This window comes from Poecile atricapillus, chromosome Z (genome assembly GCF_030490865.1).
Source record: "Poecile atricapillus isolate bPoeAtr1 chromosome Z, bPoeAtr1.hap1, whole genome shotgun sequence".
Lineage (NCBI taxonomy): Eukaryota > Metazoa > Chordata > Aves > Passeriformes > Paridae > Poecile > Poecile atricapillus.
The window spans coordinates 27,579,036-27,605,114 of record NC_081289.1 but is presented as its reverse complement, the minus strand read 5'-3'; the positions used below and the strand labels follow the sequence as shown (position 1 = coordinate 27,605,114).

The 26,079-nt window shown below is 48.2% G+C and overlaps 1 protein-coding gene across 1 annotated transcript; it reads right to left on the bottom strand.

Moving 5' to 3' along the window:
• Positions 1-914: 914 nt before the first annotated feature.
• On the bottom strand, positions 915-25,764 carry LOC131592729 (sterol regulatory element-binding protein 2-like). Its single transcript, XM_058864457.1, has 19 exons — positions 25,564-25,764; positions 21,007-21,396; positions 19,907-20,088; positions 18,577-18,717; positions 16,577-16,798; positions 15,360-15,474; positions 14,985-15,166; positions 14,002-14,194; positions 12,889-13,070; positions 11,953-12,226; positions 11,448-11,617; positions 11,060-11,228; positions 10,367-10,487; positions 8,756-8,865; positions 7,342-7,474; positions 6,698-6,866; positions 5,344-5,529; positions 4,355-4,466; positions 915-3,737 (listed from the first exon to the last, which is right to left on the bottom strand). The coding sequence occupies exons 1-19, from the start codon at positions 25,643-25,645 to the stop codon at positions 3,517-3,519; spliced, it is 3,354 nt and encodes a 1,117-aa protein (XP_058720440.1). The 5' UTR covers positions 25,646-25,764; the 3' UTR covers positions 915-3,516.
• Between the last annotated feature and the right edge of the window lie 315 nt (positions 25,765-26,079).

Sequence of the window (26,079 nt, the reverse complement as noted above, 5' to 3'; positions counted from 1 at the left end):
GACTCATCCGAGCAACAAGTTTCAGGCGTCCTCAGCCCACGCCCGGAAGAGGCTGAGTCGGGAACACACTGGCAGAGCCGTACCCTGCTCAGGGCATGGGGGCCAACGCTGGACAGACTGGGAACAGATCCTGCTGGGGCCAGGCACCTTCGCCTGGCTCCTCTGACGAGGTGCAGGGAAGAGCAATTGACTGAAAGCACTGAACCCATGCTGCCAGGAAAGCCCGAGCAGCCCCTTTGCCTCCCCAGCCTCCTCCCTTCACTGCCCCAGCCTCCACCTTGTCAATAAATAACACATTAAACTGTATGGTCTTGGTATGAATTGGTTGGGGAACTTCACGCTGCTCACAAAACCTTCCCCCGAGGCAGCAAGGCACAAAGCCCACTCCCCCACAGGGCCTGGGGAACCCCCCCGTGATGTGGGACATGGTGGGAACACAGCTTCCAGGGCCAACTGCAAAAGCCTTCAAGCAGCTGCACAAAAACCAGATCTCCTCTGTCTGAAGCTTAATGGTTCTGACAGAGTTTTACCAGGGGGAGCAGAGAAACAAAGAGATGGAGCGAAAGGACATTGTTCTAAAGCAAGGTCAGGTAACAGCCTTCCTCCCCTAGAGAAGGTCCTAAAATTGCAGGCTTCTGGCCCAGCTCCACCTTGCTTGGCTCTGCTCAAGCCATCATCCTCTTGAGTTGCTTCCAGAGGAACATGGAGACACCACACTTGTTCCACCAAGGGCCTTTCATTGCAAGCGGTGCAGTTCTGGTCTCTAGGTTATCTGGACAAAGGACTGACAGCTTCCCAAGGCACTTGTGAGGTTTTATGTCTCTAAAGGACTTTTCAAGCTCACCTCTGCTTAAGAGCAGCTGCTGGGTGGGATGAATAGAGCTAAGAGAAAGAGGGCAGGTGGGAGGTGGTGGTAACATTCATCTTTATTAGGTAACAAATGCTCAGGAGCCCTGGAACAGGGTTTTCAGACAGCAGATATGTTCTCTGGGGAACTTCCCCACCACCAGTTGCGTCTCATATCACAAAGCATCCCTACTCTGAACTCCATGTGGATAAATAGACTTTCTTCACATAATCCATAAAACAATTTCCTCCCACCCACAAACCAAAAAGTTACAGTATATACACACACATATAAAAAAAGTCGTAGGGACAGATAGACAGCAAATTCTTGAACAGTGTAGAAAAAAAACAGGGCAAAGATCCCTTGCTCTGGAGGGGGGAGAGACATACCAGCCATGCTAGGACCCTCGGTGCTTCATGCTGTTCATTACTTGGGTTTCAGGCCAACAGTTTCTCCCAGCTCCTGGCCCAGCCAGTACTCCCTGCAGCCCAGCCCCCAGGGCTCAGACTACCATTAGTGACAAAAGTGAAACCTCAGCATCACTGCTTTTCCAAAGCTTTACCTCCCATTTTACTAAAGACAGAACTGCCCACGTGCTGCATGCAGACCTGGAGAAATGCAAGATAACTCAGAGGCTGCCACAGGCAAGGAGTTTCTGTATTTTTAGGGAAAAAAACTCCATGGCAAGGAAGACAGCACGAGAGCCATGGAAGAGGAAAGAAATCAGGAAGAGGCAATATAACCCCCAGAATAGGATCACTGATAAGCTAAGGAATTTGGGAATGAGCAATCAAAATGTGTACAAACTCAAGAGCTGTTCTGCACACTTAGGGTACCTGCTCAAAGCCGAAGCCGCTGCCACCAGAGCATCCCTGCACTGATCAAGCACTCTTGAGAGCAACCTCTTCCCCTCAAACAATGAGCTCCCCTCCCTCCAGCCACCAACTCCAAGGAAGCAAGGGACACCCCAGCCAGTAGGACAGTACTGGCCATTGAAGCTGGGTGGCCACCAGCTATTCCCCAAATAAAGTCAAGGAGAGAGGTAAACACACCTTCTGGTCCCCACACAGCTACAGAACACAATCACTGGGAACAGGCTTTGCTGGGAGATGGGTTTCTTCAGGCCCATTTCCATCTTCTTGAAGCTGGGCCACTCCAGGACTAGCATTACCTGTGTTCAATTGCTGTAGCACATGAAATGGCCCTCCCAGATGCAAAAAGACCCTGTGCAAAGGGAAACCACAAGCCTCTTAGCTTTCTCCTCTCATTTTGAAGGAGCTCATGCCTCTCTGCAAGAGCTGGATACGTGTGAAAGCTGCTTGCAAAACAGTAAAATTTTGCAGGAGTTGGGCATACAGGCTTGACTGGGACAGGATGGCTGTCTGTGTCTAAATGCTTCAAGCTGCCAACATGGAGAACATGCCGGCTGCACACATAGAGAAACAGCAATGCCTGCTTGCCAAAGGCTGGTTTCCACATATGCACATGTGAGAGGGCAACCACTCTGCACTTCTTTGGAGAGATGCAACAGGAAAGGCAGAGAGAAGGAGGGCAAACCATTCTCTCCCTGTCCCAAATCCACCTCCCACTCCTGGAAAGTCACAGGCAATTCAACACCTGCAAGTCAAACTGCTTGGAATAGCAACACTAACAAAGCTGGGAGACTTGCACCCTGAACCAGTGCCTCCCAAATCCTGCAGGAGCTGTGGAGCAGTTGGAGAAGGTAAGGAGAAACACCTGAAGACAAGTTCTGGGACTGGGAGTTGAGTAAAATAAAAAAACTGTTTCTAGAAATTGTTTCTGCATCAACAAAAAGGCACCAGAGAAGCATTCACCCTTCATGCCAAGTGCAGGGCACAGCATGTCCACCTCTGCTGCCACCCAGCACCAGATGTCCAGGAATGCCAAGGTCTTCTACCAGGCTCTGCTTGTTGCAGGCTGCTACAAACCCACCCCCTGCTGAAAACTGGAGGCAGCTATCACAGGAAAAGACGCATGAAGCAGAAGGGAAGGGAAATCTGCTGCGTTGTTCCCCATGTTTTTGTAAAGCCACAAACATTCCTATAAAAAAACCTGTATAAAAACTGTAGAGAAATTTTCCAGGCAGTACTGGCTCCAAGCGATACTCCCAGAGCACCTAGGGAAGTTGGGTCTAGGGGGCTTCAGTTTCCTGACACACAACTCAAGGAAAGCTGGTGCCTTCCCCTCTTTTGGGAACAGCCCTAGGCCCCAGCAGTCACACAGGACAAGGCTTGAACAGATCCTCTGCCCTCCCCAGAGATTTCCTTTCTGCAGAGGTGTTTGGAAAGGGAACAAAATACCCCTGAGGACAGACACGGGATGTGCCACTTCTCTTTGCCGTGGGCTTCTCTCCCAAGCAGGGACGGGTGATTTGTGTCGGGGCAGCACTTCTCAACAGCCCCAGGCATAGTGACAAAAACCACAACTAGACAGATTCCCGCTGCAGTGCCTGAGAACAAGCAAGGAGGCTAGTAAAGCTAAACCTGGGGCAAGTTCAGAAAAAAATCAAACCCAAAACCCTCCCCCTCCCACCCCATTCTGATCCCACCAGCACAACCCTAACCTAGCACTTTTTCTAAGCTCCAGAAGGGAAGTCCAAGCTGATGCTCAACCAGTCTGTCTTTGCACAAAGGAAACCCATGCCTGCGTTAGGAGGCAGCAATGGCAGTGCCCCCACTGAGCTTGACGATCATCTGCTGGCAGTCATTGCAGGAGCGCTTGTCCCCCACTTTCTCCAGGGTGCGGGCAGCCTCGGCCAGCAGCACCGCCCGCTGGCCCGGAGAGGACAGGAAGGAGAGGGGGAGATGGCGGCAGGCCAACAGGATGGCTGTGGCTCGCTCCCTTTGGCCCGGCAACGTGTCCAGTTCACCTATGGGCAAACAGTTAAGAGAGAAAACTCACAACAGAGCTACCACCTGCATGAGTAAACCCTACCACACAGGCCCTCCACTGCCACTACCGAGCACAGGCTTCTCTGGCTGGCATCCCCTGGCTGAGCCAAGAGTAGGGGCACCCTGAGGGCCTTTAGGCTAGCAGAGGAGAACACTCCGAGCTAGAGTCAGGGACTGTCAGTCATGTCTTCTACAGATACAGGTCCTTTCAGTTCACTTCCTAAGGCTCATCCCAACACTGGTATGCATATTTGCCCATTCCCATACATCCATCTTTTGGTTCTTCCCTTTAGAATTCCCAGCTTTTGCCTTTGCACTGAGTGCTCCTAACCCCAGATGGCCAGGTTCTGTGTACGTGTAGCTTCATGAAGGCAAATGTTTTCCAGTCTGTTCGCCAACACCTCCAGCCCAGGGCTGGCAGCTCACGTTAGCTGGCTTGTAGAGAACATGGCAGAAGCATTGCCTTGAGCCACAGGCTGATGTGAGCTCATTATCCTGACACTGCAGGGTGTATCTATGCCTCCACACTTTGCCCAAATGCTGCCCCATCCCAGCCCCACAGGCAGTGGGTCGCTGCCTGGGCCCCGGGGCTGACCTTGCTTGCTGCTCTGGGGCGTGCGCCGCCTCAAGCTGTGTTCCAGCAGCTGGTGGGTGCGGGTAGGGCTGGCACCTGCCATTAGGCGCACGGTGGCCTCGTGGAGGAAGACCTGGAAAGGAAGGCAGGATGGAAGATGAGAGGTGGGCTGGCACAGGGACGATGCTGTGGCTGAGCTGTCACCTCTCAGCCACCACATTTCAAGAGCAGAGCACTGACACCTTAACAAAAACAGAGACCCATTTCCACATTCCTCCCTCATCTTTCCACCTGTCTCTGGGGAATTTGCAGGTCAGGGCAACCATGAGGAAGGGAAAAAAAAATTGAGACCTAACTGTGAGTGGCCTGGAAAGGGGGAGGATTGAGAGCAGGGAACAGGGCAGAAAAATCTGAGAGCAAACTTTGGCACTGTGGTCCAGGCAGGATCCTTAACCTATGCTGCTAGTGCAGTGCTTTGGTAACAGCATCAAACTTTGAAATCCAGAGTTTGGACAATACCAGGACAGCTCTTGTGTCCAAGTATTAGACTCTCTCTACAGAGGCTTAAAACTAGATGAACTAAATGGGAAATGGACAGAAAAGTACCTGGAGCTCTACAGATGCAGAAGGCATCTGACCCTTCAGCTACTCAGCAGAGTCAACATGGCTGAGGAAGCTTCCTTCTGCACTCCCCAGAGGGACAGACCCAGTCTGAAGCCACCTTAATAGACAGGATGCTATGGTATTTGGCAATACACACAATGATGGTTTTCTACGCAGAAACTAAAGTGGACACTTCCCCACATCCACTGAACTCCTATGGGAGCCTCCCTCATCACCTACCTACAGAAAGTATGGAGGTTGGTAGCAGAAGAGCATCCCACCCCAAGTATCCAAACCACACAAGCTCACATACACCCTATGTTTCCAGGGGCACCAGCTTCCCGTCACCCCCAGGAAGGGCTATAGGTAAGCTGGAGGTGGGGCAGGCAGGAGAGGCGAGCCATCACCTTGCGGTAGGCGGCTCTGAAGCTGTGGGCCAGCTTGCGCAGGCTGCCGAGGTCGCGCTGGAAGCCCGTCAGCTCGGGGGCCGAGGCGTGGTAAGTCTCCCCCAGTGCCTGGCTGGCATTCGCCTGCTTCTGCCACAGGCTGGTGCGGAGGGAGAGCAGCAAGTCACAGGCCAGCAGCTGGATCATCTGCAAGAGCCAAAATGCCCGGGCATGCACTTTTAGTAACACACAGCATTGGGCGAGTAACAAGCTACGTGGCTGCTGACACAGCCTGTGGGAAGGCAGCCACGGCACCTCCTGCCCACCTGGGGGGCTCCACTGCCCTCCCCCTACCGTGTCACCCCACCACAACGCACCAAAGACACGGACCTTTGCATTTTGCCCAAGTGGCATCTCTCGACCAAGGTCAAGGAAACGTGCCAAGGGCACACTGCATCAATGTTACATGCCCTTGCCTGCACCTTTCACTGGGATCAATACTAACAAATGCAAATTGATCCCAGGGAAACACAGCCTCCTGCAAAGGCCTTCCTGCCCAAACGGTGATGCTAACTAGTGGGAAACAGCAAAGACAGCCGTGCTACCTGCAGAGAAAAAAGAGGCAGTCTTGGCACAGCCGACAGCGGCTGCCAAACCACTTTTCCCCATCTGCTGCTGCCCCCTAGCACCGCTCCCGGCTCTGGGAGGGCTCTCTGCCTGTGCTGCTGAACAGAGAGTGCCTCTGTACTGCACTGCAGAAACATTGCACAGTCACTGCCACAACATGCAATGCAACTACAATGCACTACAGCTGCCACCCAGCAACGACGAAAGGGACCAGAACCATGTCCCATATGCCATGGAGGAAAGCTCCAGTTTTACGTAATCCTGGAAAGAAGAGAAACAAGCCCCACACAAACTCAGGAGTAGCAGAGCATAGTCAAACTTCTGTGTTAGAGGATTCAAACATTCATGAGTGTGGCCTGAAACAGAACTCGACTTAGTGATGTCCTGTTTTACAGGTATCACCAACTTGACCTGGAGCAGAGAGATGGATACTTTCCATCTATGCAGGGCCAAATTCAAATTGGTCAAAGCACCAGAAAGAGCTGACAGCTACTAGAATTAGAGGAGTGAGAGCTGACACTGTGCCCAGGGAGACAACACTACTTGTGACTCTGCTCCCCCCATACAGCAGAAACAGAGCAATGGCAATGCCCTTTTCAAGGATAGGGAAGAAGTCTCCCCTCTAATCCCATGATACACAGAGTGAATGGAGAATGCAGCTACAACAGAGAAGTGACACACCTGCAGCAAAGACCAACTTTACAAACAAGACAGACCACGGGGTTATCCCAGGGCTCATAATGCTTACATTGTTGAGGACGGTGCTAGACATGCCACTGCTCATGTTGAGGCTGTTCCACAAGTGACTGCTGGCCCTCTCACAGTGACCCAGAGAGCTCTGCTGTCCATCTGCCTTCCCAGACAGAGAGGCCTGCATGGCTTTACACATGTAGAAGGTAGCTTTCACCAGAGCATTCCTGAAAGAGAAAGCAGGTTACTTTCAAGCAATACCATGTCAGGCTGCCACAGCATCAGCTTTCACTCTCCCACCTTCAAGGGATATAATTCCTTAGACAGAAAAAAGATGGCAATTGTTCCTCACCTACACAGACAGCACAGAGAAATGAGAGAAAGCTGGCAAAGATTCTTTAGTGCAAAAGAACAGAGATGGTGACACCATCCTCATGTGAGTTTTGTTTGATTTTGGAAGGTGGGAGACTGCGCAATTAGAACAAAGAAAGCCAAAAGACACTCCTAAAGAAGCAACTATGACTGTGACTTCCAGTCCACAGTTTTACTATCAGTCTGCAAGCCTTGACCTACACGTGAACTGCCGAGCACACTGGCACTTGCAGAGCACAGGTAGGTGTGACCCTAAGGACAGCATTAGGGGAAGGAGTCACCCTTGTTTAGAAGGAGCAGCAGTTTGAAAAGACTACGAGGCCTACGCACTCTGACATCTCCAGGGACTTTGGCATGCGCTCCACTTCTGCAAAATGTGACCTCACAGCAGCATCATCCCCTCTGAGCCAAGCGATTGCCATAGCCACAGCCGCTGACCACCATCGGCACACCACGTCGGGACCTGCAAAACAAAACCAGCAGCTGCAGCCTATGAGAGTGCACCTGACTCCCTTACACTTGGAGAGGTGGACAGGTATATCAGGCCCTTGCCAGCACCTTCTGCTGGGATTGATGCTAATGAGCCCAAACTGATCCCACGGGAACTCAGCTGTCCGTGTGAACGCTGAAATGTGCTGCAAGAACACAAAGGAACTTGGCAGCATGCAAACATCCTACATCTGACCGCAAGCAGAGTTCTGGATGGCATATTTGTATCTTGTCAACAGGAGTGTATCCCACCAACCTGTCTAGAAATCTGTTGACTTCCTTCCTGACAATGATCTCCACTCACCACCCCAAAATAACAACTCCACTCATATATACACCCATGATTGGCACTAATCACCATCAAGACAGTACATCAGGTTCCCTGTATAATTTCCTTCATTATTTAATATCCCCTCAAAAACTTCCCAAAGCCTGCTTAGGGCCAATATGTTCTGCTACTCCAATCTGCTTTTCAATTCTATGGCAATACTGACCCAAGCACAGACTTCTCTTTAAAAAAATAGTTATTTAGTTTTCCTACTATGTTTGGTCTATACCATTTTAGGTACAGCAGTTAGTCTGTGTCTAAAGCTGCACCAGCATCCCAGTGAGCTGCCAGGTGCAGTCTGTACCAACACCAAGCAAAACAAATATTCCAGCAGCCTGTTACCTATCCAGCCCAGATGAGTGCATGGCTCAGAAGGATTCTGCAGCCCTTGCTGTCCCACTAAATACACACCAAGGGACCAAAACAAGCACCTCCCAATATATGTCCAGAGCTTGCCTACAGCAGAGGCTGCTGGTCCCTCTGGAGATTGAGGAATATATCTGACAGCCACTGTGAAAGTGGGGGCAACCCTGTTCAATAGGTAATTAAGTGGAAAAAAACCCTTCCTGTACTTCAACTGCAATGCTGCTATGTTTGTTTATATGCTCCACCCTTCCTCTCACTTTGCACTGCTAGGAACAAGCTCTCAGGTGAGGGCACAGGGTTCAGATTGGAAATAAAATATTGCTCAGCAATACAAATAGCAGCAGTCCCTGGCTGGGCTGGGTACTCAGCATTACAACACAGAGCCAAATTTACAAGCCTTCTTAATCACCTTCTTCCAGTCTGAGCTCTGGTACCACACTGGCATGCAATCAGGCCTCACTCCACGGACTGCATTTCTCCTTGATTAGAGTTTGAGAGGTGGTAGAGAGAGGGAATTTGTATTGGCAGTAGATCCTGCATATTCAGTTCTGCCAGACTTACCCAGGGCAGACTTGAGTACAGAACTGCTGGCAAAGGGTGGGGCTCCACTTCCCATTGAGTCCAAGAAAGAGTTGAGCAATTTCAGGTACTCCATGGCACCCGAGAATTCACTGAAACAAGGAACAAGGCAGATCTTTGCTATGCTGTCAAACAGAAGATACCGAGGCACTTCTCACTCACAAGTCATGTTTAAACAGAGCTGACCCACTAAGCCCACAGAAAGTTCAAGCTCTACAAGTAACACAACCCTGCTGGACTGAAGAGACCACCCCATGAGTAGAAGTGCAGAGCGATGCTCTGAGAGGAACAGCTTCATATCTCCCCTTTCATGACCACCAGCCACAGAACTAGATTTAACCTCAAGTCTCACCTCAAACACAGACATATGTTGCAAGTTAATTACAGGATCCTTTTCAATCACTGCCTCCAAAAGAGGCTGAACTACACTTCTCTAATTATTTGCATATATGCAAATATGTATGAGTGGAAGTGACAGCATGTTCTCAGCACTGGTCAGAGAAAATAACATATGCAGCAATGACCTAATTTACTGGGACATGCTACAGATGAAGATCTTGAGCTCCCACCCTTAGAGTGGGACAAAAAGGCTAGCTACTACTGAATTTAGTCCTTTCCACGAAGAGACAGCACTCCCACAAGTATAGTGACAATCCACCTCCCTTATACAAATCCTGCTCCCTTCTCCCAACAGCAGCATCTGATTGCAAGTAATTAAACCAAACTGTTGCTCTCTCTCTGCTAGGAAACAGACGAGACTGGGGAAAAAACTCAAAGCTAAAGGTATGATGTTTTTCCTACACAGGTAGGGTTATCTTCCCATCTGAGGCTTTTACCCACACTTTCTTGGGACAAGATCCTTACAGAGCTTCCCAAATATATATATATGTAATATTTGTTTGACACCAGCATATCTGGAGATCAGCTGCAAACAGTGCTGAATTACTTGCAAAGGCTGGGGTCCTGCTTCCCATGGAGTCCAGGAGAAAGTTTGACATGGTTCAATACAAAAACCAAAAAGCTTTCCATCCTATTTTCCCCTTTAATTTGGTTAAAGAGCTTAGAGACAATGACAATTATGCTCAACATCATCTTTCCTCCTCTCGCCACATGTCTGTTTGATTCTTTACTGCAGGCAAATGCCACACTCAGTCAGAACACTCATGCACAAAGTAGCAAGCTGGTGGGTTCACTCTCTGACATGCCAGACCTTCACACTCTAAAAGCCCTGGACATGTGTCCTAGTCCATAGAAGAAATAGGTGCATGCTAATTTTAGTCTTCTTGAACATTAAACTTTTTCTCTGTACAGAAAGTACCAACCATTTAGTTGAGCAATCAACCAGTACTACCCCAGCTAACACCAGAAATCCCCACCACACCCAGGTTCACCTTTGACTTGAGAGGTTTTAATACAAAGAGGCAGAGCTTGCTCTGCTAATAAACTCTGGTGGTCAGGCTAGCATGGTCATTCCAAGCCTTTAACGAGGACTAACCACCCAGTTTTCCCCACAGCACTCGGTCAGTGGTTACGAGCTCTGCCTCAGAGCGTGCTGCTGTGGCCAGCAGTGCCCAGTGGGCCACTCATACTCACCATGACTCCTCCTCCTCTTGTCCCGCTACCTCTTTCCTAGTCTGAGGCTTCACAAGTGAATCCACTGCTCGCTCTAGCAAGTTCTCACAGAACGCCTGATGGACTTGTGCAATGGGATCCGCTAGAGAAGAAGGATAAACCAAATCATTTAACCTGCATATCACCATAGACACCTACCAAAACACTCAGAAAGAAGAATCAAAATGTAGGAAAGAGCATGAGGAAAAACAGTAGAGGGAAATTCTCAATATACTAATGGAATGATTTAGAGACTAAGTTTTTATGGCTTTTTTTATCCTTTCAATCCACCTGTAAAGCTACAGCCTTTGGCCAAAGATCCCTCTGGTGCTTCGGCCTCTCAGCAGTGAGGACACTGCTCTGCAGAGGATAAACCTTGGTCACCCCAAAGTCATTCCCTGACATTCAGGGCCACCTTTGGGCTGTGCTCCAGCAGATAAAATGACAAGCAGTATGACACAGCACAGGATACAAAGGGAGGCAAGCCAGACCCTGCAGGATGAGGAGACATATCAGCTCCTCAGGGCCCTCTCACCCATCAGAACCACAAGCAGGGTGGGGATAAAAGAACAAGCTCTCAAACATGACACCTGCTTTTGTCTCAGACAAGAGTGGAGGGGCTGCCAGGCTCAAAGTGCTGGGATGCCACACACTTGGGAAATGAGCGGCTCTCACCGGGATTCCTTTGCGTGCAGTACAGGCTCTCCTTCGCAGCAGATTTCACCGTCCAGCTTCGCTCCACAAAAAACTTCTGTCCCAGGGGGTGGCACAGCCAACGCAACGAGTCAGGAATGGCACTTCGCTCCGAGCTGCACAGGCTTTGAGCCTGGCTTAGAAAGTAGCTCTGCCAAAAAGAGAGGATAACATTGAGAACAGTATCTAGGGAAAGAGCAGCACCACCAAGGACAAAGATCATATTGTAATTACAGCTTGTATCATAATTGCAGGTCATATTATAATTGTAGTGCTATCAGATGCCCTCTCCAAGATAAAGCAGTGCCAGCTTCCAGGCTTTCCTAGATCTCTGTTTGAGGGTGAGATCGGGGAAGATAACACAACTCACCGCTAGGAAGCCAAGCTTGCCTCCACAGCGGGTTTTCAAGCCAACTGCAGCTGTCAGGTGGATTTCTGCCATTGTGCTGGGTGGGATTTTTTCTTCTGCACACTCAGCCAGATTCACAGCACACAATGCCATGTGCAAGCCTGAGTAAGCTGAGCTGGAGGGAAGTTTACCTGTACCAGCAGGAGAAGGAAAAGTGTTAATTTTTAATCAGTAGTACCAGCTACTAAATACTACCATCATTTGCAGGGCTGCTATCATAAAGAAACAAGAACCTGTTGACATGAGAAGGTTACACTGCTGTTGCTTCAGCTGTTCTTACAGAGTTCTTTATTGCATGAACCTGTTATGTTTTAGTAAGTGGTTCCTAAAATTTATCAGGCTAATTTCTAACAGCAGCCCTCCCAGAGGACAGAGGCTGTAGTGCTCTCCCTGTATGTTCCAGGATTAGCTCTGAGTCTTCTGATTCAGGAGAACCAGGCAGCAGATCTGCCACCTCTGCTCCCACCTGTTATGTGGAGCTGATGGAGCTTGTGATACGCTAGGGCCGCATCCCGAGCGCTGGTCTTGGCCTCATCCTCGAATCCTGCAGTGGCCTCCCTTGCCCGCCACTGATGAGAAGTCCTCTTCAGCAACCACCGCACCAGTGCCAGCTTCTGCAGGCTATAGCGGATCACATTCCAGGACAGGCTGCAGGCCAAGTCCAGGCGGGAAGCTGGCAGTGCTCGTCCGAGTACTGACAGGCAAGTCTGCAGGTTTGACGCAGCTGCAGCAAAATCACCCTGCAAATAGCACAATGAAAGTTTCAGCAACAAAAATCACTCAGAGACACTATGGGACCTCCTTGGCACTGGGAGCAAGACAAACTGATGTGCAAGTCAGGACAAGATCTTTAGCAGAGGAACATCAGCACAGAAACTGAAAACATAACAGCAGTTTAACACCAGCTTGAAATCTGTCCCTAAACATACTTTCTACACGTGGTTCTGATCCTGCATTGCCTGTAAGACACATTAGCACTAGATGAAAAGTTTCCTGCCTCGTCAAGTACCATAGAAATTTCAGGGTTCCCATATCAAAAGCCAAATGTTTCCTCAACAATAAAGAGGATTTCCAAGAGGCTGGAGGACAGCAGACAGACACAGCAGAGGCCAGACAAAACCCAGGGTGTTGAAGCCAAAAACTGATACAACATGCAGTAGCTAGCAACAAGGATAGAAGTTAGGAGCTTCTTCCACTGCTTCCATGCCTCACTAACTTAGACTGAGTAGGACAGTAAACTGCTCAGAACAACCTGGCACCAGCTTCTCTGAAATCACACAGGATGATCCACTCAAGTAATACCATCCTCTTGCAAATGCCAAGCCACTGCCTCATTGAGAAACATTTACCCACAATACCATCTGAAAGATGCATTTGATGCAAAACAACGAATCAACTTTACCCGTGCCAAATCCAGGTCCGCTTGCTTGCGGTGCCTCCAGAAGGTGACCGAGGACCTTGAGTGCAGCCGGGTCACCGGCTCTCCGTGCACAAGGAGCTTTATGAACACACTCAGAACAATCACTCCATTCACAAGCCACAGGATTAGGGTGGGCATCATCCAACCGAACCAACCAGCTGCATCTACAATGGATATCCCAAAAGGGAAAATTAAAATCTAACCTGGGCACTGGCAACATGAGCGTGGACCCTGAAGGATGTCTTGCTATGCTTGCCACATGTCTAATCAGCTTCTGCAAAGAATGCAGTTCAATCAGGAAACAGCTATACCAATAACCTCTTCATCCAAACTCCAACCCTCAACATTCCCAACTAAATGATTATTTTTACAAGACTGATGTATAAAAAAAAAAATGAATCAGCACTTAGTTTTCCAAGAGCTGTCTTCCGATTCTTCTGCAAGACACACCCACAGGTATTCAATACTCCAGTATCATTTTCTAATCTTAGTTAAATTTACCAAGCGACACTGAAGAACCATATTCACCAGTCAGGAAAACAACTGCATGCCTACAGCATCCCTCACCCTCTCCTAAGCTGTACTTTTAACTATGAATTTTATGGAATGAGTGTGTCAACAAGCCAGTTGCAAGACTCTGTAGCAACAGTGTAGTAATACTTATGATTAAGTGACAAAAATCAGTCAGTTACCTTAAAAACAAATATAAAGTGAACACCCCTCAAAGACTGAAAACAAGAGGATGCCCTGAACTACTTTTCAAGGGTCTATGCCAAAAGCTCAGGCTGCTGGCCTACAAATAGGTGCCACCTCAACCTCACCACGCTGAGCCATGGCTGGTTTTATGCAAGAGCACTGGATGTGAACTGGAGCCATAGCCAGGCTGGCTCTCCTTCCGTGCCCTGCCCTGCAGTTACTGCCCCTCCCCACCCATTAAACAAAGGCTGTACAACTCCCAGAACACACAAACCCATCCTGCTGAACCACAGCCACTGTCCACCTCGTGACCAGCAGCCCTCACAGCTGCAGGTGGCTTCCAGGGAGACGGTGTAAGGTGGGACATCCTCTGTGGCCCAAACTATCCTGGTTTTTTACCTGACTCAATTGTCAGCACGTTCCTGCCGGAGCCATGGCGCACCAGGCTGTCGGACTCGGGGGTTCCTCGGGCGTCCAGGAGGGATGTCAGTGGATTGAAGGAAAGGCAAAGGAATGTGAGAGCACAGAGGAGTATTCGAGAGCGATCCACCATACCAAGCGCCACAGGAGGAGAGTCAGGCTCATCTTTAACCTTCAAGGGAATAGGAATGGAGAGAAAAAGGAAAAAAAAAACAATGCTAACCATTCTGGAGCATAAAAAATGTTAATGCCAAGGAAGGGATGGAGAAGAAGGAGAAACAGAATATATATTATATAATGTATAAATGTATAAATTTGCTTTTGATCTCCAGATGAGCAAGAACTTCAGTAAAGCTCTTCTTAGCTTAGTAAGATAAGGCTGAATTATTTGACTGCCTTCAACTTCCTTCTGTGTTCAGTCATTTCAGTAACTGTATCCCTGGGTTAGGCTAGGATTAACCTTTGCTGCCCTTACTCTTTTGAGGATCTCCCAGAAAACCCACTTCAGTGATATCCACAAAAAAAACCCATAAACCAAAGACAGCTAACAGCTTTCTGTTACTCTGATTACTTATGGTCTCATTACCCACAACTGATGTCATCATCTCTTTTTCCAAGTTCTCCTGGTTTACTCACTGGACATATATATTCTGGAAAGCCATGGGTACCCTGGGTAATGAACAGGTGCTGTAAGTCCACAGAGACTGTACAGGATAAGCACAGTTCTACCAGCAGCTAAGGTAGGACTCAGGTAATATAGCTCAGGAAATAGTCGCAATATTACAAGAAAGATAAAACATACACATGCACCTTCTTCATCCTTACAAAGGATCTCTAAGCCCTTCAAATCTGCTTGCCAGATGTCTGCTGGTTCTACTCTTGAGAATAAGAAGAACTTAAATTCTAAATCTTACATATCCTGAAAGAGATACCTTGAATTTGACACTTAAAGTCACAAATACCTTTGCATCATCAAGGAGCGGGCTTCCTGGCTCTGAATCAATGGAATAGGGAGAGAAGCCAGCCTGGGATCCTGAGTCAGAGGCTGGAGGAGACATCAGCAGCACGTTCTGGTTGAAGTCATCTATCTTCAGATCTACATCATTGTCAACCAGACTGCTCAGGTCAATGCCCTTCAACAGCTCTGAAAAAAATCAGAGTGCATTATGTACAAGTTTCTCCATCCTGAGCTCCTGAGTAGCTCTCAGATTGGCTCTGTCATCTGGAGTAACACTGGCCACTATCAATACAACCTCTGTCAAGGATAAGAAACTGTAAGATACATCCTACATCCATGCTGACTGCCTCCCCTCTGCTACAGAGCCTCCACAACTTACTGTTTTTTTGGTTAGCCAGCTTCAGAACCATGTTCTCCTGCCTCAGCTTATGGTTAGCCTGCTGCAGGTATTTAATGTAGTCAATAGCTTTTCTCAGGACTCCAGACTTGTGCATCTGTAAGGAATTAAATGTACAAAAAGCAGTTTATATTAAGAGTATCAAATGATCACTCTTGCCTGTAGGAATACCACAACCCTTTGTATCATGTGGTGAAAGAAAAGAGTATAAAGGACCTCTCAGCAGCTGTAAAAGAACTGTTAGCAGAGCATGCTCAGTGGGCAAGGCATCAAAGATACACAAGGATGAGGTCTCTCTAAGGTCTTTTTAAAAGAGTACAATGGAAACAAATTAACATCCAAACTACAACGCAGTTCACACCTAGGTTTCAGCTGGAAATAATCCTTTGAAGGCACCACACTTCGTAAACAAAGTGGATCAGTTCTGGGATAGAACAAGATGCTGCCTAATCACTGCTACATTCTGAGATAAGTAGTTCCCCTCCTTGCCTTGCTTGGCCATCTCCATGCAAATCCCTTCTTCCAGCAACACTGGGCAAGTTTATCTTCTAAACACAAGCCCAAAGTACTATGAAGCCACGGCACACTACCCATGTTTTTAAAAGCTTCCACTTCCAGCAACAGGAGGTGACTTCACTAGAGCAATTATTAGTGCAGTAGTCAGAGAAGGTATCAAGAATACTACTGCCTGCCTCACCAGCATGAGGTAAAGCAAGCTGAACAAACCCTGAATATTTGGTGCAAGAAAGCTTCCAATATTTGAGCAAGCAGGAGTTTTTACAGCTCATGTCTAAAGGAAATAAATTGGAAAGCTCTGTAAACCCTCATCCTTACTGCAGTCACATGGAAAAGGAAACTTAATTGAAGCAAGATCTGGTTTGGCAGAGTTATCAAAACATCCACTTGGATATTCTACCTAGAGGGCCTATTTTAAGTTAGGCCTAAAATAAGAACAAATGTGTAAGGTATAGCTTATTTTCAAGAAACAGTACCACTAGCATAGTAAAATCAGTATTTTACAAATGACACTTTGTGAATACAATTACTGAGCACAGATGATTCTCACCAGTCTTACCCCAACACATGTGTGCATGCTACTCACAACCACATGTACCCAAATGCTTCATTTGGTAGAGCAAATGAGCACCCGAAGACAAAGTATTTATGACACCACATTTGCACTTATTCCCCATCTTTACCTTGGCATCTGTCCCCATGACAAGGTCCTTCAGCTCAATGATTTTGTCATTTATGGATGACCGGTAGCGCTTTTCAATGATGTTGTGAGTTGTTCTCCTCTCTCCTTCTTTAGGTGGTTCAGGTTGCTTGACACCCCCAGGAACTTGTTTGATAGGCACTTTTTCTTGTCCCACCATCACTGGCATTGTGGTCAAAATGGTCCCATTGCTCCCGACGAGGGTCTACAAAGACCACGCACAACAAGTGTCAAGAGCAATCAACCACTTCAGTTAAGGTTTATGATGGCGAAAGAAGGAGTAAACAAAGAAGAATCAGGAAAAGTTGGTACAGCTCAGAAAATGTTTGAGATGCCAAATTCCTTCCATCTTTCTTAGCTGGCACAAGCATTGGCACAGCAACACAGGAAAAATCTGTCACTCTGGCTCCTACACTGGCCACTGTGTTAATAAGAACATCTCTTGTTCTCCAAGCGCACCAACACTTCTGCCAATACTACGCTCTGTTCATCCACTCAAATAGAGAAAGGGACTAAAGCGCCTCCTTGTTCCTACAGCTTTACACTCCAAGTGTCCAAATCCACCTTTTCTTTGGACAAATAATCATGAAAACAACAACAGCCTACACTACTTCCAATGACACAAGTAATGACAGTGCTAGAAAGGATCCAACCATGAAGAAACCACCTTTGGCTTGAGGAATGCAGTTCAAATTTATTTGAATTTGATTAAATGAAGGAAAAAAAACCCATAAGCTATAAAGATGCCTTAATATGAGGAACTAAGACTAATGAGTGATATACAGCAGAACGAAAAGCTCAAACTTAGGCATCTAGATGTAGGACAGACCATCTACAGCAAATTAAAGCAGTATGTCTTCAGAGATAAAATATGATGAATCCCAGTAGAACAGTTGCACACAGGGGCTCCTAGGACAGCCGTAATGAAACGAAGTTTAGACTGCTTAATCCAGAAAAGCACAAGTGTTCTCTGAAGTACACCAAGGATCAGGGAAGCAAGTAGCTATGGAGAGAAAGAGTTATTTCTGTCAAAAGACAGACATATTAACTAGCCTAGAGAGCTAGCCATGAGAATAAACTAGTCATTATCAATTTCAGGAACAATTTTGACTCTGAAATAGTCTTCTAATTGGGATACCAGAAATTAATTTAGTTTCACTTCAAGTTGGAACTTGACAAATAAGTGAATTTAAGTCTTATACTTTTCCTTGGCTATTATCCACCTAATTTCAATGTGTTCAAACATGCCTCAGATAGACACAACCTCGTAAGCCTCAAGTTGTGTGAAAACATCATCTAAAAGCAAGTAGATTAACTGAAGATTTTAGCCTGGCTACTAATAAGTATCTAAGAAACATACCATGCTATTGCAAAAGAAGTCAAAATTTGGGTCCACACTGACAAGTTTATCTCCCCCCAGTAAATATTTATACAAAGATATCTGTTCAGAACAAACAAGATCATAATAAATGTTTCTTTGGGGGCATACATTTCTAAGACTTGATTAGAAATGGAGGCCATGAAGCACAAATGCCACCTCCCATGATTCTAACAAATCCTTCCTGCAAACACCCTCTGAAAAGTAGTTTAATTAGTTGTCACATTTAATATATTACTATTAAACACTACTGAGGGGCAAGAGGAAGTTCCACAGGTACTCTGAGCAAGTTAGCTTTTGGCTTCAAGTTAAAAACTAGACTGAGTTTTTAGGTCATATTCCTCTCCCTGTAGTACCAGAAAAAGGTAAACAGAAATGTGCCCTTGGTCATTGCTTACTGGCCATGGGAAGGCTGCCAAACAGTACAATCTGTGTGTTTAGCCTTGACAGAAACAGGGTATTAGTTGCCCTGCATGTGTGTACAACAGCCTTCAAAACTCCTTCTTGTCTGTGCCACTGTAGAACGCTAAAGTACAAATATCTTCCTTGCATTAACAGAAAAGGACATCAGTGAGGAAAGGGATGGAAGGACATCCACAGGGTACCTGCAGAGCTGTGGTCTGAATGGGAGCAGTGAGTGCTGTCAGTGCTGGGTTCTGTACTGCAGCCATAACAGGATTGCCATCTGTTTTCAGGGTTGTCAAGACCAGGGAATCCGTTTTTATGATCTGAGGCTGGACGAGAACCTAGGTTGAAAAGAGTTACAGGTGAAGAGGAGAGCAGGCACATATTTCCCTGCTGATCTCAGTAGCCAGAGGTAAGCACTGACAGAGTTGTAATAGCTTTACAACTCAGTGGTTGGTAAAAGAGGAGGGTATTTCTTTGACTTGCACCCTGAATCACCTGGATGCTTTCCATCAGCCCCAGTGCAAACTCTAAGCAGGAGATGGTCTGAACCACACTGGATAGAGTGGGGCAGAGGAACCACCGGGACAATGGTTTTCAAATCAGTCACCAGAAGTAAACAAGCATGTAAAAACACAAAAGAGCTGATGGAAAAGCTGCTTTCCCCTCTCCAGTTACACCTATAATTAGCTCTCTACATTAACTGTCTGAGTATTCAGTCTAACACAGCTAGGACATTCTGCTTTGACAAATACCCATAGTAGCTTCTCCCTGCAATTTCACTGAAAGGATCTGTACCTTTAACATCAAGCAGATCAAAATCCACTGTAAATTATTTTGCTCTTATTTCCTTCAAATAAGAAATAAGTGCAAATAAGTCAAACTTATTTGCTCTTATTCAACTTTCAAATAAGTCTTGTTGACTCTCTGAGGACACCAGAGATGGCACAGTGCAACTCAACCATAGCAATTTTGTCATACTGAATCTTATAGACAAACACTTCTCTTTAATACAACAAAGATGCACAAGAGTGAAAAAAATCATATGGCACTGTAACAGTAAAAATATTTAAAAAAACAAGACAGAAGAATTAGAACACATTTCAGTATCAACTAGTCCTTATAAGATGTGGTAGAGGGGGTGGATGTGCAAAGAAGTAAGCAAAAGTCAAAGAAATCCTGTTCAAGTAAAGTTTCCAACTAGGATTGGCAGTATCAAGTTAAAAAAAGTATTTTAGACTGTGTTTAGTTACTGTTTTACTGAAAACAGTTGCTGAGCATTGCCCAGAAGTCACATCACATCTCACAACAGGGACTCTCCCACATGACCTGCATAAAGTAGAATGCTTCTGCGATACAGGCTGGTTAGAAATACCCTCAGGTTTAAAAACATTTGTGGCGAAGCAATCCTAGCCAGAATCACTAGCCCTACAGCTTCACCACTTTTCCCCAGGCAAACCAGGGGACCAGACCCACGAAAGCACCTCCTTGTTCTGCTGGATCCCTGCATCACTCTGCACTTTTACTTACCGGAACTTGCTGGACCTGTGGTGCAGCAACAGTCTGGACAGTGGCTGGCGTTAAGGTCTGGATGGTGCCGTTGGGAGCCTGCGTCAGCACTCGCTGGGCCTGCACCGTCTGCACCTGCTGCTGGATCGTAACCGGCTGAACCTGCGAGGACGTCACCAGGCTCTGCACTTGGGGCTGGAGAACTGAAAAGCAGAAGAGACGTCAGAAATGGTCGAGAGACACACATCTCCCTCCTGGAGCCTGGAAATGCTCCTAGCATCACTCCTCTTCTTCCCAGAGCTTCTCAGTAGGCGGCATTCATCTAACACATCCCACATGCTGGGAAGCTTCCAGCTGCTTTGGTGTCCCCTGCAAGAGGACACTGCACCTAGAATAGCAGCTTTCCAGGAGGCACAGAGGATCAGCTAAGAGAAAATAAAGCCAAAACCCTTTAGTCTGATAGCACAGGACTCTGCTTCAGTGGCATGATACAGGACATCCAACCTGCACTTTCCCATTCCCCTGGTCTTGGTGGATGATAGGATCCTATCTGTTACATAAAGACTCAAGACCTACTGAAGAGGATGAAGTCATCCAGCATTCACAAAGGAAGACTGCTGAATATTCCTACAGGTGTCTCTGCTCAGTGCAAGTACTGAGCTCCAGAGTTTGGTAGATAAAATGTGCCTTCATTCCAGACCGCTGTGTGGGACAGACTGGATCTGCCCAGTGCACCCACCAGTGGGAGAACAGGGTTGCCAACAATGGTGTTATAAGACCTTTTTTCTCAAACCTCCCAAGAGAAATAGGGCAGAAGGCCAGGTCAAAGGAGAAGAGCAAGACAACAACTATGGTATGAGGTCACACAAAAACACTTAAGATCCTGTTCCTGACAATTTCTCATGCTCCCCCAACTCCAAAGCCACAAAGGTAGGAGAAGGGACACCCCACAGGCAGCATCACAAGAAAAGCATCATCAGGCCTGTCATGACTGGGGGTGCACTTGGACTTTGAACACAGGTGCCATTTACTGCAAGTGCACCAGGCACATCCACAGCCTGAGCATCCTGGAATCGCACGTGCACCAGGCACACTTGTAACCTGAGCACTGCAAGCATTACCTTGGAAGCTTGTGGCTGCATTCTGGTAGATGACTGGCTGCTGGATAATCCTGGTCTGGGGAGCAGAGCTGAACGTTGGTGTAATCATGACAGCCTGCTGCTGGAGCTGGGGCTGCACTGAGGGCCGCGGCTGCAGGACAGGAGCCGAGCGTGGAGGGGCTGGAGGTGTTGTCTGCGCTGCTTTCACCGGCAGGCTCTGGAGCTGGGGGGATGCAGGGGGTGGTGGGAAGGTTTGGAGCTGCACCTGGCTGTAGGGCCGCTGCAACTGTGGCTCCAGGGTCCCACTGCTGCTGCTGCTGCTGCTGCTGCCACCCTGGAAAGTGCTGCACAAGGGATCCGAAAAGAGGTCTGGAAAGTCTCCTGCCTGGTTACTGACAAACTGCAACATCTCTGTAAAACAGAAGAAAATTTGTTTAACGCTATTTTGTCGCCTACGTACTTTGACACCTGGCATTAACATCATGGAATCATGGTGTGTGTGCACAGAAGGGAGCTCTGGTCCTTTGAAACCTTCAGAGAACACATCACACCACTGCAACACCTCCAGAGAGAGACCAGGATGTGGCCAGGACTGCTGCTGCTGTTCAGGGCTAAAAGCAAGACCCTCCCACAACACTTTTTCAGACAAGATCCAAGCACAGACTAGACCTTAAAGCCATCTCCAAAATATATATAACTGAAATATTGGAGTCTTGTTCCACCACTCCTTCAGTCTAACCCTTGCAGAAGGAAGAAACCAAGCACCTCCACAAGTCCAGCACAAACCACTCTCTCACCCAACTTTTGGGAGCTTTCAAGTCCCCTACCTGTACTGCCCCACTGAGTATCTGGAAAAGGAAGAGATAGGATAAAAATTAATGTTCTCTTTATTTTACTTACAAGCATAACAAAAACTGGGGAAAAACTTTGAAAGTAAACACCACTTTATAAAAGCGTAGCAGGATAAATCCATATATGTGTTTAAAACATCAGAGTAACTTTTTCTGTTGGCTTTCTGCCTGCAATCACTGCACAACAGGTTCTCTCCATCCCACCTTCTCCAGGATTTTATGAATCCACATCAAGAGGCTCCTACTGCAACACTATAGGCCTTCCCCCAAGAGGTGAACATTTTATAACCAAGAGATCATTGTTCATAAGAAGAGCTTCCTCTTCCCTCCATCCTATCCAATTTAATCCAATTAGGCACCTTAAGACATATGAATGCTTTCCCTGATTTGTGCGCAGGCAGTGGCATGAGGAATCAGACACTCTTCCCCACCCCAGGACCTGCCCATGCTGCACTGGCTCTTCCATGGTTTTCTGTATGCCCTATTCATTTTTTTCTGGAAACAGGAAAAGAAGGGAACCACAACCTAAGAGAGATTATAACAAAATAATAAATATGGATCTAGGAAACAAAAAATATGTTTCTGATTTATAGGAAAAAATATGGCAAAGGGCTACTTACACCAGGACCTTTCTCACTCCCAAACCCCAAAGGATGTCACTGCTGTGATTTATGAAGTTTGTCTTAAGCAGTGAACTTTTGACAAGAAGTTTCTATAGATTATGTCCCAGCAATAAGAGGGCTATTAATTTTCACAGCTCTCTGAAATGCCACCCACACATTATCCAATTAATTTGTCTGACACTCCTTTGTCTGAAACAGAGCAAAGGGATGAATCCTCCTCCAAGCCTCTTGCTCCCTCAACACACATTTCGACATACTTGTGTGATACTACTACTCTTCCCTTTCAGTAGCAATCCCCCCACACCCTGACACACATCTAAGCATTGTCCATGACCACTGCTCTCAAGAACTAGTCTATAGGAGGGAGGAGCCTGGGAGGAGATGTGTCCTCCTGACCTGTTCATAACCTGATGCTAAGTGGGGATGCACAGCTCCCCCAGCATGAGCCACCCTTGGGCACCGGCTGGACCAAACCCTTGTCTCCAGTCCTCACTAGAGGAATAAAAGATTTATTTTTTTTAATGTGTTGCCTTAATTGGCTTTCACAAAGCACTAGCAGAGCAAGGAGGGCTGTTTCAAGATTAACATCTAGATGGATATTAAACAGCTCTTCACATTCCAACTGACCATCCCAAATAACCCTCACCATGATAAAAATGATAACCCAAACTACTTCCCAAACCCTGCATTTGATGGTATTGCTATTTCACTATCAAACAGCAGCACAACTGCAAGTACGGAATAAACATAAATCAGATGAGATTTGCTCTGGGAGATTGAATTCCCAGCATAAGAACAAAATTTCAAGCATTGTGTTTTAAAGAATGTTGTGTTCAATGCAGCAGATTTAGTATCTTATTTTAAAAACTACTCCTGCTCTCACAAGTTAAATCACATCTTTATGACAGATTTAACTTTGACTAAATACAAAAACTCCGAAGCTTAACTTTTAAGACTGCCAGGGGATCAAACCCATCTCTTTTAAAGGGCTCAAGAGCTTTCCTAATAGCAACACACAAAAACTTAAAAGCAAGAGACACAGCCAACACCCAAAATCTAAATCTCTGCTTTTTGAAACATCTTTGCCTACCCAGAAATCAGAATATCTACGCTCACTGTGAGAAACCTCAGGTGCTTCTGGAGCCATCAGTGATAAATCCAGTGTCACCAGAGCACCTGAAAAAACCCAAACCCAAGGCTAAAAAATGTCAACAAGGTATTACAAAACCAAAACCGAGCCCACCAAGGGCTTCTACTGCTTTCATCAGCCCAGGGCCAGAACACCTGGCAGAAAGGCAAGGTCTGGGCTTCAGCTGCCTCTTCCAGGCTGTGGCTCAGCTCTTACAGAACAGAGGTTGCTCTTCCTCACACTCCTGGAGATGCTGTGCTCTGAGAAACAGAAAGCAGTAGAGATCCCAACCTCAACAGAAACAACAACCTCTCTGTCCTGAACCCTGATGTACTTTGACCTCCAGCTGACTCAAACCTCATGCTCCCACGTTACCCAGCAGTGCCCTGCCAGCAGGAAGATGCCCATGGCTGGTGGATGAGCTTGTGCTGGAGCAAGAGGCCTTTGGGCTCAGCACTGGGGCCCCCTAGCCCTGTCTTGAAGGATGATCCCAGTGAGCACTGGCATCCCAGAGCACATCCACCACAAAAAAATAAAAATCCACGCAACAGGCGGTGAGGAGCATTCAGTCTGAATGGGAGAGGAACACCCACAGACAACTTAAAGAGCAAATGAAAATCCTTGCAAAATTTCTAACCCTGAGATGAATGCATGCTGGAGCACAAAAAAAGCAGGATTGTCACGTATCTTCCCCCTGCCTTCCCCAGGAAAATCCACCCCTGGAGGTGGGGAGGAAAGTGAAGCTGTTTTCCTAAGTTACTCATCGCTCTGAATCACACCTCCCTGGGCACACCTCAGTTCAGAGCCATTGCTGGGTTCATCAATTCGTCTCAGTTTCCGTATGGAACCTGAGAACTCATTACGTGGTGCTTAAACAACAGCAAACACCACCTTCAATGTGCACTATCAAACTTTATGAGCAATAAATAAGCCCATTGCACTCTCATAAGGTACGCTCTTCTTTCATGGCAAAAGAAAAAAAGGAGTATAAATTTTGCCCCAAGCTATGTGGCAAATCAGTGTCAATTTGAAACCTAGAAGTACTGGTAAAATTTTATCTCCCAGCTGCTAAACAAGGATATTTTGGACACCCCCAAAACTGAGCTCTGTTTAGGATTACAGCCCAGCAGAGCAGTGAGCTAAAGCAGGAGCTCATCTTCACCAGCCTACAGCACAGACCACACCGAGAAATATCATTTTAAATGGGGTTTTCGGGAGCTGCTTGGTGTCGCCAAAAATATACATAAAACAGGCGTCACACGCAGGCGCTTCATTTTGCTGCACTTCGGTGGAAAACAGGGTTTTTCTCACAGGTTTGTGCTGTGCCAGCGATGCAGTAAAGTTTTAGGATGACAGGAAAATGGGAAATGTAAGCAGTTAGAGCTGTTTCGATGCGGGAGGGCTCGGAGGCTCGGCCTGCCACGGGCAGCAGCGGAGGCACAGCTTCAGCCATCGTTTAGCACCTACTTTAAGAGAGCCACGAGGAAACACGAGGGGAACGTGGGCAGCGCCGCTTGCCCCGCGCGTCTGCGGCAGGAGCAGGGAGACACGGTCAGCACCTTCCCCGACCCCTTCCCGCGACGGCCACCGGTGGAAAGGTGGGCTCGGACCCCACATCCCCACCGCCTTCCTGCGGCTACAGCCTCCGGGCGTGGGGCAGCTCCACGACAGCCGCTCAGAAGCGCTCCCCTGGCAGGGGAGACACACGCGTGGCCGCCGGCCGGCCGGGCGAGCGCTGCCCGGCGGGACGCGCTCCGCAGCCCCGCCTGTACCCACCCGGGACGGGGTGGCAGCCCCGCACCGCGTGGAAAGCGCACCCACCCTGAACACGCCAGGAGCACGGTCCATGGAGCGCCCACCCCCGCCTCCCGGCCCGGCAGCCGCGGGGAGACCCGAGCGCTCCCCTCACCACGCGTGGGGAGCCCACGCGCGCCGTCGCCACCCCACCCCCCCCGCTCCTTCGCGCGACGCCTACCGTCGATGTCGCCCAGGGTGAGCTCGTCGCCCAGCTCGGTCAGGGTGTCCATGCTCTCGGCGGCCAGCTCGCCGCCCTCCATCGCGCAGGGCCCGCCGCCACCCCGGGCGCTCAAGCGGAGGCTGCTGCCGCTGCCGGCGGGCGCCGCCGACCCCGCGCCATCTTGGGCCGGCCCGCGGCCCCGCCTCCGCGGCCCCGGCGCGCGCGCCCCCCGCGGTTTGTTGTCAATGAGACCAGGTCGCCCCCGGCCAATCGGCGGCCGCGGCGGCGCGTGGTGTGATGGCGCGTCAGCGATCAGCAGCTGCATTAGCATAGCCCGCCCCGCCCCCGCCGCGCGCAATATTCATGAGGGGGCGGGGCCGCGCCGCGCGTGGGAGCGGCACCGCCGCCGCCGCCGCCGCCCACGGGAAGCGCGGCCGGGGCAGCGCTCGCGCCCCGCGGTGCCGGCAGGATGCGCGGCGGAAAGGGCAGCTGGACGGAGCCTGGGGTCTGCCCTTCCCTCCGCAGCGCCCACGG